Raw genomic sequence first — 18,912 nt, forward strand, 5'->3', positions numbered from 1 at the left:
CATTTGGGAGGTTAATTAGCATTTGACGAAAGAAGAAATAGGGCTCGGTTTCAAGTCATACATGGAACAGTAAATAGCAATCACTCTACTTAGCGCTCGGAAGACATGCAGAGCCTTTAGCATACATCCTCCCACAAAGCAAGCAAATCCCCCAGTTAACTTTGTAAATGTCAGCGTTCTTTCCATTTCAAAAACTGGCAAAGGGACTTGCAAATACCAGAGTCTCCTGAGGAGGTTGCATCTGTCCAGAGACCCCTGTGACCCCCTCCAATGCTCCATCACTAGCAGTGAAAATGGATATTGATCAGCAGGGAGGGATGTGCTCTCTGCGGGCCCTGCTGACAAGGGGGAGGGTAAATTACAGGACGGAATTGATTCCTACCCGCAACTCGTGATGAGATGCTGCTGCTGATGACAATCACCCTTGATTGGGTTCACTTTAAAATACGTATCATTTCAACTTTAAATCATAGCAAATAAAAATTATTTTACCCAATTTATAGGCAAGGAAACTGTAGCTCAGAGCACTTAAGAAGCTTGGCCAAGAGTACACGACTTGCAAAGCTGGCATTAGAAGCAAAGACAGTGCTTATTGCCCTCCACCACTGGTTTATGTGCTTAAAATAAAAAATAAATAAGTAAAAAGCTTGATTTTGTGATATGATTGACTACCATACAGTACACCCATTTAAAGTGTACAGTTCATTGAGTTTCGGCATATTCATGGGTGCAGCCATCACCACAATCCAATATAGGTACATTTTCATCTCCCCATAAAGAAACCCCTTACCCATTGGCAGTTGTTGCCTGTTTTCCTCCATCCCTTTGCCCCAACTCCAAGCTCTAGGCAGCCACTGATCTAATTTTTCTCTAGAGATTTGCTTATTCTGGCCATTTCATATAAATAGAACCATACAATATGTGGTCTTTAGTGACTGGCTTCTTTCACTGAGCATAATGTTTTCAAGGTTCATCCATGTAGCACGTGTGAGTACTTCAGTCCTTTTGATTGCTGAATATTACTCCACTGTATGCATGTTTAACTTATCCACTCATTGGTTGATGAATATTTAGGTTGTTTTGACTTCTTGTCTGTTGTGAATAATGCTGCTACAAACATTGATGTACAAGTTTTTGGGAGGATGTATGTTTCCATTTTTCTTGGCTAAATACTTAGGTATGGTATTGCTGGATCTTATGGTAACACTATGCTTAGCATTTTGAAGAAGTACTAAATGGTTTTCCAAACCTTCTGCACCATTTTACATTCCCACCAGCCTCTGTGCTTTCCATCTCTCTCTTTTCTTTCTTTAAACCAGGAGTTGTCAAACTGTGGTCTATGGGCCATATCTGGCACCACTGTTTTTTATAAATAAAGCTATACCCATCTGTTTATGTATTATCTGTGTCTGCTTTCAAGCAATATGGGCAAAGTTGAATAGTTGCAACGGAGACTGTGGCCAGAAAGCCTAAAATATTTACTCGCTGGCCCTTTACAGAAATAGTTGGCCAACCCCTGCTTTAAACCTCTTTTACCTTCCTGTTGGGTCATTTTGCCATTTTACTTCGCAGGGAAGTGGCCGGGTCAGTGTCCATGCAAGGAAGGTTACGCGGGAGAAAAATGTGATCGCTGCCAGTTTGGTTATAAGGGTTACCCTGCGTGTGTGCCCTGTGACTGTAACCCAGCCGGCAGCGTGAACGAGGAACCCTGCTCCGAGGCTTGTCTCTGTAAGGTATGTGTGGAGGTTAAAGCTGCCCCCGAGTTTCCTTTGAGGTTTCCTGAAAATGGGATGCATTTCATTGGCTCAGATGATCAGGTCCTAAGCAAACCATCGAGGTGTAAGTGGAACTATCCCTTCCCCCGAGCCTTCCTGAGAAGCATGACGTTATGTCACAGTGAACTGGCCACAGCATATGTCTTTGGACTTAGATGGGCACCTGATTTTCTTTTTTGGTGCCTTCTGGGTGATGGCCAGATACTCCAGAAGTATTTCTGTGACTTCCTGGTTGAAACCAAATACTGCTTTTCTTAGGCCTTGGCCTAATGCCTCTTCTGTGACATCCTTTTTAAGCTTTAATGTTTACAGGAGAACCAAGTAAACACTACATTTCTAAGAACATTAATTAAAGGCAGATAGATTATTTTGGACTTCTCTTAAAAAAGAATTGCACAATGATAAGCGATGCATGAATCTGGTGCCAGGGAGGTGTTTTTGGTTACCTGACACTAATAACCATCTCCCCGTAAGTCAGCGGACTTCTGGCTGTGTCTTGTGCTCCTTCCCATGTAAGCAGAGTCTTGGGTACATTACGAATGATGGAAAATTACCTTGAGCATTTATTAACAAGACAGTTACATAGTCCTCTTCAGATTTTAAAATGCTTGAAAGATCAGCAAACATAGAAGATTTAAAACAAAACAACACGAAAAAGCCCTTTAAATATAAGGACCAAGCTCTAAGATCCCTAGCCTCAGTCTTGACTACAAAATCGCATGATAAGTATTTCAGACTATCTGGGAATCGTGACATCATGAGGCTTCGCATTGACTTTGAGTGTCTTTTTGTTTACCTGTGTCTCTGGATCGCCAGACATCTTTCTTGCTAATGTCATGTTAATGTCGTTTTAGTCTGTCTACCTATTGGTTTCAAAAGCTAATTTTTGACTCCAATTTGCAGGAGAATGTTGAGGGGAAACATTGTGATCGATGCAAACCGGGATTCTATAACTTGGAGGAAAGGAACCCGCAGGGCTGCTCGGAATGCTTCTGCTTTGGTGTCTCTGACGTTTGCAACAGCCTCTCCTGGCCCATCAGTCAGGTGGGGGCATCTTTTGAGAGCCAGGAACTGTGTCAGAAAGTGATGAGGCTGTCCTTTCTGTAACACCACTCTCATCCCTTGGACCGACGTTGGCGTGGATCAAAGGCTGTGCACTTACCAACGTGTCACTGAGATTCCTAGATCATGTGTTTGTTCCCTCATACATTTTCCTATGGAAGCAATAGGATGCTGCGGCATTGCAGAGTGCATCGTGTGTACATTTCTTCTGTGGAGAAATGCATGGGGTTGTGGGGTCAGATCTTACCCCACCAGCCCCACCCCGGCCTCAGGCCGGGAAGCACAGCAGGACCTGGGGACATGCAGCATGTTCTAGCTCGAAGAAGCGGGTGAGGTGGGAACGCAGCAGGTGGCACAGTTTTTGAGGAGAGGCAGGGTACTCCATTTGTTTGGGGAATCGAGAATTCTGGGAGATCGAGTTCTGGGTGAGTGCTGAGTGGGTCCTAGGGAGGACAGAGTGATGGCTGGAGGTTAGGGCTCTTCCCTGACCCTCCCTCCTCCCCTCCCTCCTCCTCCTTACCCACGTCTGGGGAGGGGGGATTCGGATCAGTACTTGAGAATGAGGTGCGTTCCTGTGGGTGATCTCCTGTCATCTCTACGTAGGTGACAAATTGGGAGGATAGGATCTGGAGGTTGTTTTATACGGTTTTTGGCATTTGGCTAACAAGCAGGGGGCAACAACGAAGTCAGAGTTAGTCAGAGACACTGTGTTCAATGCGTTTATTGAGTTCTTTGCTGGTTTTTTTTTTTTTTTTTTTTTTTTTTTTTTTTTGCTGTATGCGGGCCTCTCACTGTCTCCCGTTGCGGAGCACAGGCTCCGGACGCGCAGGCTCAGCGGCCCTGGCTCACAGGCCCAGCCGCTCCGCGGCATGTGGGATCTTCCCGGACCGGGGCACGAACCCACGTCCCCTGCATCGGCAGGCGGTCTCTCAACCACTGCGCCACCGGGGAAGCCCCTCTTTGCTGTTTTTTAATCTAAGATATATACCTGTGGCCTTTACGGTTTTGCTCATTTTTTGCTTCTAATTGACCTGGGTTTGGGGGACGTGTGGCCCGTTCTCAGGTTTTCCGGGTCCTTTGACCAGTGCACGGGCCACCGTGTGTTGGCGCCGTCCTCGCCGAGCTGTCTGGGTCTGTCCCCGCACGGTGAAGATACTAAGACTGGGCTGGGTGAAACCTAAGGGGACTTCGATTTCATGTTCTAAAATTCTTGGAACTTTTTTAAGGTGAAAGATATGTCCGGCTGGCTGGTCACCGACTTGGTCAGTTCCAACCAGCTCCGGTCCCAGCAGGACGCGCTGGGTGGGCGTCACCAGATCAGCATCAACAGCTCGGCGGTGGTGCAGAGGCTGACCTCCCAGTATTACTGGTCGGCCCCAGAGGCCTACCTGGGAAACAAGGTACTTCCAGAGCCGGTGTGTGGGACAGAGATCTCAGAGCACAGGAAGACCTTGTGTTGGCTTTTCAAGTACTGTCGTTGGTCTCTTTTGAGTTGAGCAGAATATCACATAGCGTTTACTGACACCTGACTCACATGGTCTTTTTAGCCTTGTTAGACTTTATTGCATCTTGAAAATACGAACCTGTGTCCTTCTTGGCCCCATCGAAGGTGGTCTGTTGTTTGAAATCTTGTCCCCTCTCCTGACAGACCTTCTGTTTTGCTCTGGGTTCCTGGGTCACCTGGGCCTTTGTGAAGGTCTCTCGCATCCCTGCCCTGTGGAGCCAGCCATGTACCTGTCTTACCTGGCGTATAGAACACCCCTGGGAAAGGTGTGCAGGAACCCTTGCACTGCCCCCTGCTTCTTTATCATGATTGTTGCTCACGTGAAGTTCATGTTTAAGAACAGATAGAATCCATTCCATTGTAAGAAAATGCTCAAAGGTGATTCCACAAAGTGGGAAGTTGGTGGCTACGATTTAACCTCTCCCTTCAATGACATGGTCCTGTCCCTCCTCACCAATTAGGCAGCTTCCCTCCAGACTCTGATCGATCTGAAAATATATTCAGTGGAATCTCTCTCAATACCTACAGCTCCCTGCTCACCTTAACCAGGCCTTTGGTTTGTTTGAAGTCATGGTATATGTAGTGTAGGTCTTGTACCGTGGTACATTTCCAGTTAATTTGATGGTTATATTTTAATTTTATAGCTGTTTTGTGTATGTTTAAGTAGTGTTTATGTTTGAAAATGATTACTTTTCCCATCAAAGCATAATCTTAGAAGACATTTTCTATTTAGAATGGGATCTTATCACCAAAATTCAATAGTTTTGTTTTGCTTTGTTTTCATGTCTGGAGAGCACCTCTCCAATTTTATGGTGCAGAGATTGGATTCTGAACGTTGTAGCATAGCTGGCAGAAAGAAAATCTCTCTTTTACGTTAAAGGATGTCTGATCAGGAAGGAAATCCTTCGTCCTTCCTTTAGCTGATCACACATGTCGCTGTTGCCCTCCTGTAAGCAGGGCAGTGAGACCCGGTGTTCAGATTGTAGTCCTGGATCACACTCCCCGCCCCCTAAAGTCCTTAAGTGAAATAAAGGTCTATCGTGGGACTAGCACAAGTTCAGAGTAATTTACCTCGGAGTCTCTAAGAAGGAGTACATTTTTTTCTGTGCATTTAGACAGTATCCTACATTTCGTGGTATCACGAAATGGTATCAGTTAAACAGAATATTCGTATAACGTGCTTCCTTTCCACTGCCTTTAATGTGAAATCCTTACGTATTGTGGCCTCTGGGACATCTCGCAGCCTAGTTGTTGCCAGGTGGATCCTAGTGACCATGTCCCCTTACCAAGGGCTATGATCCTTCCCCTCGGTGCTCATTGTCACTTAAACATTCCAGCTGACGGCGTTTGGTGGATTCCTGAAGTACGTGGTGTCTTACGAGGTCCCAGTGGAGACGGCGGTCGGTGACCCCATGTCTCACGCCGACGTCATCATTAAGGTAATTGCTTTCGCATCGCTTTGCTAGAGCCGAGGGCTTCGTGGGGCCGTAGCTTTGTGACTGAAGGTGGCTAAGTGAGGCCGTAGTGGCAGGAGCTCAGGGCCAGGTGGCCATTCAGCGGTGCTTTGCCTGTCTGGACTCCGCCGAGGCAGAATTTCCAGAATTGCCTCAGGGCAGTGCCTGTAGCTCTTCGCTTGCTCCTATAGCTGACCTGTCTATTCACAGTTTAGAGGGAGAGGAGTTTTTCCTCGATGTTGGGACTTCCTTTTAGGCCCTTTGGGTCCCTCCTCCCCTCCTGTAGCGTCCTCCCCACGTGAATGACTAAGCAGCAGTGTCTGGCTGTGTGGGGACCGGAGATGCATTGTCATTTTTCTCCTCCACCTCTGTCCCTGTTCCTGTATCCTCACTCCCATCACAAAAAGACCCAGCAAGGCCTTGGCCTTTGCTGTACCCCTGAAACACTGTAAATGAACTCTGCTTCAATTAACAAAAGGATGAGAGGTGTCAGCTTGGTTGCTTTGAGAGAAACTGTGGGCTAGTGCATGACTGTCTCTTTTCTGAGATCCCAGCACAGGCACAGTCTTTAGACTTATCCAAATCCCTCTGAGGGGAAAATAGTGATATGTTTTCTCTGGTTGTTCTGGACCAAGGTCTATGGACATCATTACACGTTTGCCAAAAACCTGCACACAAATGAAAAGCCACGTGGCTGAATACAAAATCTGCTTTTAGTGTTTGATCATGAAATTGAATTATGAATATATTTCCTCTTGTTTTTAAATGGTAGGGGAATGGGCTCACTTTAAGCACCCAGGCAGAGGGCCTGTTATTGCAGCCCTATGAAGAGCACTTGAACGTGGTTAGACTCGTGCCTGAGCACTTCCGAGATTTTCATAGCAGGAGGGAGGTAGACCGCGACCAGCTGATGACCGTGCTTGCCAACGTGACACATCTCTTGATCAGAGCCAACTACAATTCTGCAAAGATGGCTCTTTACAGGTGTGTACTGAAAAGGAGGGAAAACGTAGGTGATCTTTTCTTTATTATCATATATTTTAAGCTGGATATACTTTACTTGATTTTTTTTTTTTGCGGTACGTGGGCCTCTCACTGTTGTGGCCTCTCCCGTTGCGGAGCACAGGCTCCGGACGCGCAGGCCCAGCGACCATGGCTCACGGGCCCAGCCGCCCTGTGGCATGTGGGACCTTCCCGGACCGGGGCACGAACCCATGTCCCCTGCATCGGCAGGCGGACTCTCAACCATTGCGCCACCAGGGAAGCCCTTACTTGATTATTTTAAGGGCACAGCTAACGGAACTGTCTTGGAATTATTTTTTATCACTATAATGTTATCAAAGGCATAACAATTGTTGTCCATGACAAACGTATCTAGTAGGAGATAGACTTGGCGTTGGGATCAGAAACTTTCAGGGTGGATTTTTGAGAAACGCACAATGAGGTGACGGTTGTTAACTGTGTTCATCTGGTTTTCACCTTCCTGATGTTAATGGTCTTAGGTTTTCACAAACTATTTAAGCTCATGAGTCCATCCTTAGTCGTTTTGTTACTTTGAGAAGGTCAGTTTCTGGCAATGCTAGGCGAAGCATACATGTTGGATGCAGCTAAAGCAAACAGAGAACTGCACATTCAGGACGATCTCTCTGCACTAGGGAGAGTTCAACTGCATGGGTTCGTTCTTCTGGAGTTCATTCTTCGGAACGGGCTTCTCAGAGCCTTCCCACGGCTGTGTATGGACAGCAGCTCGCCTTGCACCAAATGTCCAAGGCATTTCCAGGGACTAATGACAGCTCCCAGAAAGTGTACTGTTGTGAAAATCTTTCCTTACTTACAAAAATCACATCACCATTTTGTTTGAATTAAATCTTTCTTAGGCATTCGTCTTCTTTGAGGTGTTAGATGCCGTGTGCGAGTGTGTAAGTCCTGTAATGGCCCTGCCGGTTTGTCTGTTTGCAGGTTGGACTCTGTCTCTCTGGACACAGCCAGCCCTAACGTTATAGACCTGTCCCTGGCCACGGAGGTGGAGCACTGCGAGTGTCCCCAAGGCTATGCGGGCATCTCTTGTGAGGTAACACACCTCCCCTTTCCTGTCTGCTTCCTTTTCTCCTTCCTACGGGGTTGGGGGAAAAGCACATTGAAGCTGACGTCGTGATGCGTGTTTGAATTTTAACTTTGGAAACCCAGTGTTTCTAAACATCAGACTTTTGGAGGCTCTTGGAACTTTGGAAACACATTGTTTAAGGAAATCTAATTCCTCTGGGGCCTCTGGGAATACCCTAAGTAAGTGTCACTGTCCTGCTTAGTCAACAGGAAAGTTGAAACACCCATGCCATATTTTGCATTTCTAAGGAGGATTGGATTTGATTGTATTTGAACATTTACCAATTACCAACATGCGACCCCGGAAAGCTTTAGACAAGCCAGGCTTTTTTGGAGACCTTTGATGGCCCCAGGCTATGTTACTTAGGTGGGCTGTACCTCACATATGCAGTATATGAAACTATACTTGCAGTCATGGATGAAAGTAATCTGTCGCTTAAAAATTTTGAAATATTTTTTGAAATTATTTGGACATATTGATAGTAACTCTCTCTTACTGAGAACTTTCTACGCATTTGGCACTATTCTGAGCCCCTTCCATATGTTACCTCATTTAATCCCTTACAACAGTCCTATCAGGTAGGCCCTTCATATACTTTCTGTTCCGTAGATTAGGAAACGGAGACACAGAGAGGTTAAGTAACTTGACCAAGGTCACACAGCTAGGAAGTTGTCTTTGAACTTCACCCCTGCTAATTGCCATGAGGTCCTGCCTCTCACGAGCCCATGACTGACTGTGATTGTGAACATTTGTCATTGGCTGTGATTTCTTGGCAAGCATTTTTACAAAGTGAGAACATTTAATCTATAATATGTTTCTCTCTTTATTAGCTTTGCAGTTAATAAAGTTGGCCTAAAGCTTCGTGGTGTACATATTTAATTAAATATTTTTATTTCTATTTTAAATATTTTGCAAGATTTTTTTTGGCCACAGGGTCGGGACCAATGAACTTATTTTTACATCTCATTTATTTTTAGGACCAGCAAATGTCCATAAGTCCTAATCCCTGCGGGCCTAGTGCTTAATGGATAAATGACCCTCAGGCCACCTCATAGTATGTGGATGTGGGCTTAGGAGAGCGACAGGTAGAGCAGGGACAACCGTGGAAGTGGGAGCCCAGCCGGCTGGACTGGGAGGGGACAGCAGGAAGCAGCTGCTGCTAGAGAACAAGTGGGCGGGGCTTTGTTCCCGGAAGTGCTGGTGTGCTTGGGTTGATGGCTCAAGCATCACATAGGCAGCTCAAGACTCCTTTGCAAGAGTTTGTGTTAAGCAGAAGAACTCATACTTTTATCCAGCTCTTACTCAGAAGCTGACTTAAAGAATCAGGCAGCTATTGGTTGGGAATGGAATTTGGGGGAGCCCTGTAGCCGCGACACAGACCCCCAGGCAGCTGCCTGCTCAGTGCCTGTCTGTAGACAAGTCCACTGTTCCCGGGGGAGCCTGGCTGCGGAGCGGGGTTGTTGGGGGAGGTGGCAGGGGACTTTCCCAAGGTCAGTGTGAATGAAGGCATTATATATTATTACTATAATGAAATGCTCTTGAAGAATTCTTAGGACAATAAAAAGCAAATCCACACACCCTCCTCCCATGCCCCCAAGGGAGTGCGCCAGCCTCCAAATTAATTACTCCCCGGTCTGCACTCTGGATGCGTTTCTTGTCTGCTGTGGCCCCGGGCAGCCCGTGGACATGGGTCTTGGAGGTGTGCACACCTGGCAAGGAATCACCGCACGGGTGCCATGGACCGTAGCTAACGCGCCGTGTTCCGGATTCCAAGTCTATCAGATAGAGAGCCGATTTCTCAGGGTCGTCACAAGGGCGACATGAAGTACAGTGTCCGGGGTGGCTCCCTGCCCCTGAACGCCCATGTTGCCTGTCCAACGCATGGCCAGAGGGAAGCTCACCTGCAACGTTTGCTCTCTTAAGCTGATGCCGTTTGACGCAGACCTGCATTTAACACTTTGACGGCAACATTTACTAAATTTTAAGCAAAAGAAAAAGTGTTGAGAGAAATAAATCCCCTTGATTGAAACGGCCTTGATTAAAAGGCTGTTGTTACATGATTTCTAAGAATATTGCAGTGGAAAACTGCTATGATGTGCACTGACTCACTGCATAGCCGTTACATTTTTGTGTGCATGTTTCTACCTTTAAAATATATAAGGAACTGGATTATGGTGATGGTTGCACAACTCAGTAAACTTACTAACAAAAAATCATTGAATCGTATGCTTAATATGGGTGCCTTTTATGGCACGTTTGGGCAAAAAGAATAAGTTTCCATTCATGGAAAATTGAGCGGTTTATGTTTCTAACGTATTGGGAAGAAGATGATTTGCGTTTTGTGTAAATTTGCCTTCACCTGGATAGTCACCCGTCCTTCTTTTGCAGTCCTGTCTCCCTGGCTATTACCGCGTGGATGGAATACTCTTTGGAGGAATCTGTCAACCCTGTGAATGCCACGGCCACGCAGCTGAGTGTGACGTTCATGGCGTTTGCTTTGTGAGTCTGGCTGAGACCCTGAGTGCACGCCTTCCCCCCACCCTGAAGCCCTCACTGTACAGAAGTGATAAAAAAAGAAGCTTCCTCCACGGGGAATATCCCTGCCCTTGTGGACCCCAGAGGAAATCTGCAGGTTTAAGTTTAAGTCGTAAAATGTTTCCTGCTTTTTTCCTTTTTTTTTTTTTTTGTGAAGAAAAGTTGCTTTGGTGATAGCAGAAAAGAGATGTATAATTTCACCGCAGGTTTTTTATTAGAACAATAAGTAATGATTTGCTTCGCAAGATTAAAAAGCAATATATATAATGGAGAAAACATCCACTGATTAAATAAAAATGATCAGATCTTTTAAACGCAAGTGCTAGTAGATTTTAACATTATATTACATAGTATATCGTAAGAGAAATGATAAAAATTTCTAATAATCTCACTCATTTGTATAATATATAATGCTTCATAGATGTTAGTTCAGATAAACTCTGCAAACAAGTACCTCTTTCATGCAGTTGGAGTTGAAATAGGGCTTAGCAAATATGTAGTTAATCTTGAGAATGAACTTTGGGGCAGATACAGGGCAAGACTTGTTTTTTCACTTCAGTCAGGAATTCTTTTAGGCTCTTATGCCTGGGAGCCAGGCCACACTCCTGGGTTCTAATGGATTCACTGCTCAGAGATGGCGTGAATGCATATGGTAATCAGCTGAACCCTATTCACTGCACAGGGAAAGGATCATGCTTTTTCCAAAAGAGCTTGATTGAGTCACAGGGTTAGGAAAAATTAACGATCAGACCCATGGGGAAGATATCGGCATGATGCCGCTGATTGCTTTTTCTCTCTAGAGCCTAATTTTTCTTTTTCTCTGCAAGTACAGCTTTTGTTTTGTTCTTTGTCCATGTCTTTGTTCTGTAAGTGAAGCGTCTGTAGGATGGCGTGGAATGATGTTTGCACGCATACTCAGTCCCTCTAGAATAAGTTCCTCAGGTGCAACTTCCCACAAGGAAGGGAGGTCACTGCTTTTTTTTTTTTTTTTAATTTATTTATTTGGCTGAGTTGGGTCTTCGTTGCTGCGTGCGGGCTTTCTCTAGTTGCGGCGAGTGGTGGCTACTCTTAGTTGCGGTGCACGGGCCTCTCACTGTGGTGGCTTCTCTTATTGCAGAGCACGGACTCTAGGTGCTTGGGCTTCAATAGTTGTGACGTGTGGGCTCAGTAGTTGTGGCGCACGGACTGAGTTGCTCTGCAGCACGTAGGATCTTCCCGGGCCAGGGATCGAACCCGTGTACCCTGCATTGGCAGGCAGATTCTTAACCACTGCACCACCAGGGAAGTCCTGGTCGCTGCTTTTTTAAAACCTCTCTCCCCCTGCCATTTGGGTTTGGAGGCCTCTGCCAACACGTGGGGGTGGTCAGCAGGTCATGGTTGTACCACCTATGGCTTTAGTGACAGGCAGGCTAGAAGAAGATTTGCACATGCTTCTGTTAATATATATTTCCAAAAATATATTCTTCTACGAAAGTGAAGATGCTAAATAGCCTTAAAGCTCTAAGTATAGAAAATAGAAATAATTTTTATAGTTTAAAATTTTTTAAGGAATAATTTCAGATTTACAGAAAGCTTAGAAAAATAGGATAGAGAGTTCTCGTGTAAGCATCGCCCTGTTTCCCCGGATGCTCATCTTACACAATCTGTATGGTTATCAAAACTCAGAAATTAACATGGCACAGTCCCATCAACTAAATGTCAGATTCCATTCAGGTTTCATCCTTTTCCTTTCCAGCATCAAACCTACCGTCCCATACTGCATTTAGTGGCTTTGCCTCCTTCAGGCTGTGACAGTTCCTGGTTTTCAGGACTAGGGCACATTTGAGATCTTTGGACCTTCTGTGGACCGTCCCTCAGCTGGAGCTGGTCCACTTTCTCGTGATGAGGTTGAGGTTATCCATTTTTGGTGAGAGGACCTTGAGGTGACGTGCCCACCCAGTGTGTGCTGTCAGGGTCCGTGATGCCACTGGCTTCTTCTGGGGGATGTTAATTAGCCTGGGTCACTCGGATAAGGGGGGGTCTCTGCCAGGTTTTTCCTCTGTAAAATTATTATTTTTCCTTTTTGAAGTAATTAAAGGAGAAAAGTAATAAAAATTTAGATTGGAATACAGGGAAATACAAAAACTTGGTAAGATCACTTATCTGTTTAATCTACTTTGCTTTTTAAATTCTATTTTAAAAAGAAACCTTTACTTCTTCCTTTTGCATAGCTGTAAATAGCCCCTGGCCTTGTATATAGTTATCTAGATTCTAGGGGTTGACTCCTTATGTACATTTTATTAGAGAACAGTTTCCAGTTATTCTTAGTGCTCCTATTCTTGTTTTTTTTTTTTTTAAGACTATTTTTAGAGTAGTTTTAGGTTTACAGCGAAGTTGAGAAGAAGGTATAGAGATTTCCGATCTACCCCCTGCTGGCACCCATCCTCATACGCCCCCATTATCAACATCCCCCCCCAGAGTCGTGCATTTGTTACAATTAGTGACCCCACGCTGACACATCACAGCCACCCAGAGCCCATAGTTTACCTGTGTCCTTATTCTTTTCTCTGAGCTCTCTCTGCTCTTACTCCAAGGAGAAATCAATTTCTTTTCTTTGGAAAGACAGGGGCATAAAATGCAGTCGTGCATGTCTTGGGCCCTCCTGGTTTTCCTTTTCCAATCAAGAGAAGATGTGCTCGCCCCCCAAGGAGATGAGCATTCCTATCCCTTCATGTTCCAGATCCACCAACAGGGATCATCACTTAAAGGGATGTTGGCGCCCACCTGAGAAAGCATTGAAACAGACCTTCAGCAGGTTTTTCAACAGAACTACATCGTAGTTTTCCCAAAGAGAAAGAAGACCCAGTCTGGCCCTTTGAGGAAAGAAAGCAAATCAGAGACATTTGCAATTGAGCATAATCAAATAGATTTTAATGAAACTAATTATTTTGCATAATTCTTTCAGCACAACCATGTAGCTCTTTACCAAGGCCAGTGCATTTTGCGTAGATTTGGGTTAATGATCAAAACCAAGGTCATATGAGGGATGAAAAGAAAAAAGAAAAGCTCATGGGCGTCATCTGGAAGCGTTTCTAGAAACTCAAAATCGCAGACCTCCAGCATCAGAGTCAACGTGTAACCCACATGATCTGTATACACATTCAAATTTGGAAGCTCTGGTCTGGGATAACCCTAAATAAAACTGGTGAAACCGTGATATAGAGGATGCAACACAATTAAATTGAACAGATGGGAAAACTTTTATCAATCTCAGGAATGATGGAAAAGTATGTAGTTAGCAACTGGAAGTACTATTTGAATAGTCAGATGAAACATGTCCAGTAAATGTGTGTAAAATGAGTGGCTTTAAGAGAAGGGGTATAAAAAGACATGGAAGACCCCAAGGGAGAGGAAGTGAGAGGAAAGGGCCCACAGGCAGGGCTGGGGCTGGGAGTACGGGCAGGGGAGGGCAGAGGTCGTAGGAGAGAGCTCTGGGTGGCATCAGCACCAGGTGGGAGCAATAGGGAGACCAAGTCACGGGAGAAGAGGAGGCTGGAAGGAACAGGCAGGAGAGGAGCCGCCCAGGGGCCCATCTCCTGCACACCTCCTACACCTGACGCAGGGTAATTTCACTGTCTAAAGAGGTGCTTTAAATGAGGAAAAGAAATCTTGCGTACTTATTCATGTATTTACCATTTCCGATGTTGTCCATGCCTTAGTATAAATTCAGGATTTCCTGGACTGTCTCCAGGGGGAAAGACATTCAGTTGCAGGACCCATCCCGCTGTCTCCCTTCCCTGCACATCCTGCACCTCCACTGTCCAGGGTCTGAGAGCAGCTCTTTGATGTATTGTATTCCGTCCCTACAGAGGGCAAGTCTGCTGCAAGTTACTCTGACACGGTTGGAAATGAAAGGTCTTATGCTTCCCGTTTACATAAATTAAAAAATTTTATCAGCGAATCTGGAAACAGGCAACCCCTCCTCATATGAGAGAGTTTGGTGACTTGCTTTAGCGTTTTGCCTTTTTTCTTCACTTGGACTTCAAGTTGTCCGAGTCTTCTTTCCATGCGTGTGTCCTAGGCATGCCAGCACAACACCACTGGGGACCACTGCGAGCGCTGCCTGCCCGGCTTCTACGGGCTGCCTTCCCGAGGGACCCCTGGGGACTGCCAGCCGTGTGCCTGCCCGCTCTCCACGGCCTCCAACAAGTAAGCCGGGCTCCTCCACCAGCTGGTCCTGCCCCGCGTGGCCTGGGTCTCCATCCAGATGTGCACTGATATCTTCAGAGCAAGACCTGTGTGTAATGAGACTGTTAATTTTGCCCTGGGGCAATTAATTGGGATTAGAGATGGAGGAACAGATTCTCCCTTATTTAAAAAAAAAAAAAACTTTGATGTATTAAATTATGTAAGGCAAGTTGTGTGAAGGCAAGGACATTTGCATGGCCTTTTTTCCCCTTGGTCTAATGTTGGCCATCAGTTCCTTCACACGTATATATTGTGTGCCTACCACTGGGCTAAGAGGCAGAGGAGATGCAGAGATGAATAAAACATGTTCCTGGGCTTCAGGAGTATTTGAGCTAATGACCCAAATATGTAAATATGAGGCTCATTGAGAATGGGCTGAATTCATTTAGTTAATTCAGCAAATCTTTACTGAGCGCCTGGTATATGCTGGGCATCACGGTAGGTGTCCTGAGTATCAAACTGTTCCTCCGTGGCTGCCGACGCCATGGAATCCACAGTGCGGTCACGAGGGCAGACGAAGTGGGTCCACTGTGCAGAGGGAATCTGTGCGGGGTGACTCCCTGTGGAAGCTCTCTATCTGAGACTTGAAGGATGAGAGAGAGTTTGAAGGCAGCGGAGGAGAAGGGCCTGCTAGGCGTGAAGAAGTGGTGCCGCGGTCCGGCAGCGGGAGGGGCAGGTCGGTTTGCGGAGCTGCAGGTGGTCCCGGGGCGCAGAGCACGAGGGGAGGCGGAGGACGGTTACAGTCAAGGCCTTGACCAACATGCTGGGGCTTGTGTGCCCCCAGGCCAGCGGTCTGAAAGCCTCTCTCACTGTTTACCCTTTAGAACTCTCCCCCCATCCACGCCTAGAGGATTCTCTCACGGGGATTTTTATTTGGAACTGCAGTGTACAAAACAGCAATCAGGGCTGCTCTGGTGAAATCGTGGGGGCCTCGCTATGGCCCCCAGGCCTCCCTTCGCGGTCCTCCCAAGACCCAGGCATGGAGTGTGAAGGGACCTCAGGCTGCGTGGGGGCCTCGGGGGATGCTGGTTGCACTCACGGAAGTGCGCAGCGCCTTGGCTCTGTCCTGTAAGCGGGCTCGCTCTTGGCCAGTGTGGGCAGCTCTAAGGCAGGCAGCCCAGTCCCGGGAACTCGAGGAGGGGAACTCTGCCTGAACATTGGAGCCGGCCTCCTGGAGAAGGGGACCGCTGAGCTGGGCCTTGGGGGCGAGCCGGTGAACCCGGGCAGACGGGGAGAAGCGCAGTCCGGGCCGAGGGTCGAGCAGGAGCAGGGAGTGTCCAGTGCCCACGGGCGGGCTGCGTGGCCTGGGGCCTTGGGTTCTGGGCTAAGGAGTGAGCACGCGGTGAAAGTAAGGACAGGAGTGGTAGAAACTAAGCATTTTAATGTTTAGGAATTCTGCACCATCCACTGGAGAACTGCATTCATTTCTACTGCTTTGTCAGTTTCAGCCCCACCTGCCGCCTCGACGATGGAGATGAAGTGTTCTGTGACCAGTGCGCCCCGGGATACGCGGGGGATTGGTGCGAGAGGTAGTCTGCTTCGCTCAACCGGTTTCCAAAATTTTTTTACTATAAATTCTATGTGTTTATTTTTAAATGTGTGGTTAAGTGTGGCTTTAGAGCTTTTGGTATGTCATTATTATTCCATTGGATCGCAGAGAAAAACCAGTCGATTGATTAAAAAATTAATGTTGGAAGTCCCTGGGGATTTTTTGATCTCCTTGAGCTAACCTCAGATTTCATCAGTATCAATAGGAAACTGCCAGGAGTCAGTACTTCTGTTCATACGTTTGACTGTCCCGTTACTCTGGATGATTCCATAGGCAAGGGGGCGTTTGATTTAATAGTTGTCTTCTGGCGCCTGGAAGCCAGGGTTGTCTGTCCCGCGTGTACATCTCGGTGCCAAGTCTGGCTGGACTCCGTGGGAGGTGACATCGCTGGGTGGTGGGATGCGGGTCGAATTGTCTGGGGCCGGAGCATGTCCCCGGGATGTGTGGCTCCTTTTGGATGCCCTCCCCGTGCCTCACAATGAGTGACGAGAATCTGTGAATGCCTGAACTCGAGCAGCATTCCTCTCACGGTAAATCTTCAGTAAAGAGTCGGTGTGATGGATTAACTACTCAGAGAGTCCCTGGATGGTGGGGTAATGTCTACAGTAATCGCATTTGTTTGCATCCCTCTCTCAATCTTTTCTATAGATGTGCAGACGGTTACTTTGGAAACCCAACCGTGCCCGGAGATTCCTGTGTCCCGTGTAACTGCAGTGGCAATGTGGACCCCTTGGAGGCCCGGAGCTGTGATTCCGTCACCGGAGAATGCCTGAGATGCATTGGGAACACCGAGGGCCCCCACTGTGAGAGGTGTGCCTACGGGTTCTATGGGGATGCCGTGACTGCAAAAAACTGCCGCGGTGAGTGTGTGACCTGGCGGTCGGGTCCATTACTTATCACCCTGTGAAGTCTCCATCCATTTACTTACTTGCATCAAAAAGCGCTCGGCCCAGGAGGTCACTTGACCCGATCTGCACTGGGTTAGCTTGATCAGTTACTCCAGAGGAAGGTCAGGTGGCCTAGAAAGCATGCGCCCTTCCATTTCAGGAGAAAGTGGTCCTTCACAGAGTGCTGGCACTGCTCCCAGAGACTAAGGAGGCGAAGGAAGCCTGTCCTGTTTGTCAGCGAGATGCTACGGGCTTCGTGAGGCAGATGGGATTTCAGGACGTGGAATGGGAAATGGGGAGACCCTAGCCCCCAAAACTGGTGGTCTCTGTGGTCTGCGCCTGAGTCACCCATCCCCACGTCGCTTGACAGGGCTCTCTGCTTATACCCTTGAAATTATAGACCATGTAAAACCAGTTACTTAGAAAAGCAGATTTTCAGACTCCTAGAATGACAGACTTATAGCCTTAGGGCTGATAACAGCTCTCAGATTTTTTCACACAGTTCTTGAAAAAGGAGTGGAAGAGTAAAAGTGACAATTATAAATTATTTTGATGATTTCCTATAAATGCTGGTCCTACTGTGCTGTTACAACGTGGAGACACAAGAGGGAGCTAGCGATCCAGAAAAGATGTTTTCCTAGGGCCACGTCAAGAGATTGACAAGCTTCTGTTGCCCTGGGCCTATGAACCAGACCTTCAGCACCTTGACTGGTTATCATAGGTAGATAATTGTGATAACCGGTAATTGTATAAAGCTTCAAAGTTTATGGAATGCTTTCACAATTCTCATGGTATTTCTTTTCATCCTTACTGCAAACCTTGATGATTAATTTCTCAGTTCATTTTTCATTTATTAAGTGTCTGTTACTTCCCAGGCACTATGCCAAATACTGTGATTAGAGTTGGAGATTTATTTAATCAGACTTGAAAATCCCAAGTCTATTTGGGAGCTACACACGATGGTGTAGGAGAGAGGCACGTGTGTGGGTTCAGGGCTTTGGAGTCTGACTAGTTTAGAGTCCAGGATTGGTCACCAACCAGCCCTGTGACATTAGGCAAATTTTATTAACCTCTCCTAGTAACTATTTTTTCATACATAAAATGGACCAAATTATACGTATACACTGAGGCCTTTCTGAAAAGTCAGGGATGACAAATTTAAAGTTCTTGACAGTAAATAAATGGTAGCTATTACAATTGCTGGTAATAAGAGCAGTCATTTTTATTATTTTTCTGTATCAATGCTGTCCAACAGAAATGTAAGTCACACATGTAATTTAAAATTTTCTAGTAACCACCTTTTAAAAAGTAGAAACAGGTGAAATACATTTTAATAATACATTTTATTTAACTCAGTATATAGAAAGTATTATCATTTTATCATGTAATCAAGTTTTCAAATTATTAATAACTGTTTTCTTTCTTTTTAATACTGTCTTCAAAATTCATTGTGTGTTTTATAGCCCATCTCGATTAGGATGCTAAGTTTTCATCAGAAATATTTGATCTGTATTTAGATTACATAAAATTCAATCTTGAAGAAGTGGATTCAGACACCCAAGTTGTTCAAACATATTTAAAAGTTTTCCATCGTGTTTTCCTTTATGTGCATCCACGCTGACAAAGCTGCGTCAGCATTTTGCCATGGGGATGAAAGGGAAAATATAAAATAGAAGGTCTCAGGAATGAGTGGAGAGTGGGGGGGAGTGGGGGGGTCAGAACAGGTGGGATTTGGGTCTAGGTCCACGTTGTTGGCCCAGGGAGCTGGACTGGTTATGGGCTGGCCCTGCCTGGCTTTCTCTAGTTTCTGAGCAT

General features: G+C 46.1%; 1 protein-coding gene across 1 annotated transcript in view; it reads left to right on the forward strand.

Annotated features, from left to right (window-relative positions):
• LAMA1 (laminin subunit alpha 1) overlaps nucleotides 1-18,912 on the forward strand; it is a 132,193-nt gene that overhangs the window by 41,533 nt on the left and 71,748 nt on the right. The window contains exons 12-21 of the mRNA XM_060118355.1: nucleotides 1,573-1,733; nucleotides 2,679-2,819; nucleotides 4,064-4,237; nucleotides 5,679-5,780; nucleotides 6,568-6,779; nucleotides 7,755-7,866; nucleotides 10,288-10,398; nucleotides 14,495-14,622; nucleotides 16,104-16,190; nucleotides 16,859-17,070. Coding sequence (XP_059974338.1) covers nucleotides 1,573-1,733; nucleotides 2,679-2,819; nucleotides 4,064-4,237; nucleotides 5,679-5,780; nucleotides 6,568-6,779; nucleotides 7,755-7,866; nucleotides 10,288-10,398; nucleotides 14,495-14,622; nucleotides 16,104-16,190; nucleotides 16,859-17,070 — 1,440 coding nt within the window. The remainder of the gene's footprint in view (nucleotides 1-1,572; nucleotides 1,734-2,678; nucleotides 2,820-4,063; nucleotides 4,238-5,678; nucleotides 5,781-6,567; nucleotides 6,780-7,754; nucleotides 7,867-10,287; nucleotides 10,399-14,494; nucleotides 14,623-16,103; nucleotides 16,191-16,858; nucleotides 17,071-18,912) is intronic.

This window comes from Mesoplodon densirostris, chromosome 15 (assembly GCF_025265405.1).
Source record: "Mesoplodon densirostris isolate mMesDen1 chromosome 15, mMesDen1 primary haplotype, whole genome shotgun sequence".
Classification (NCBI taxonomy): Eukaryota; Metazoa; Chordata; class Mammalia; order Artiodactyla; family Ziphiidae; genus Mesoplodon; species Mesoplodon densirostris.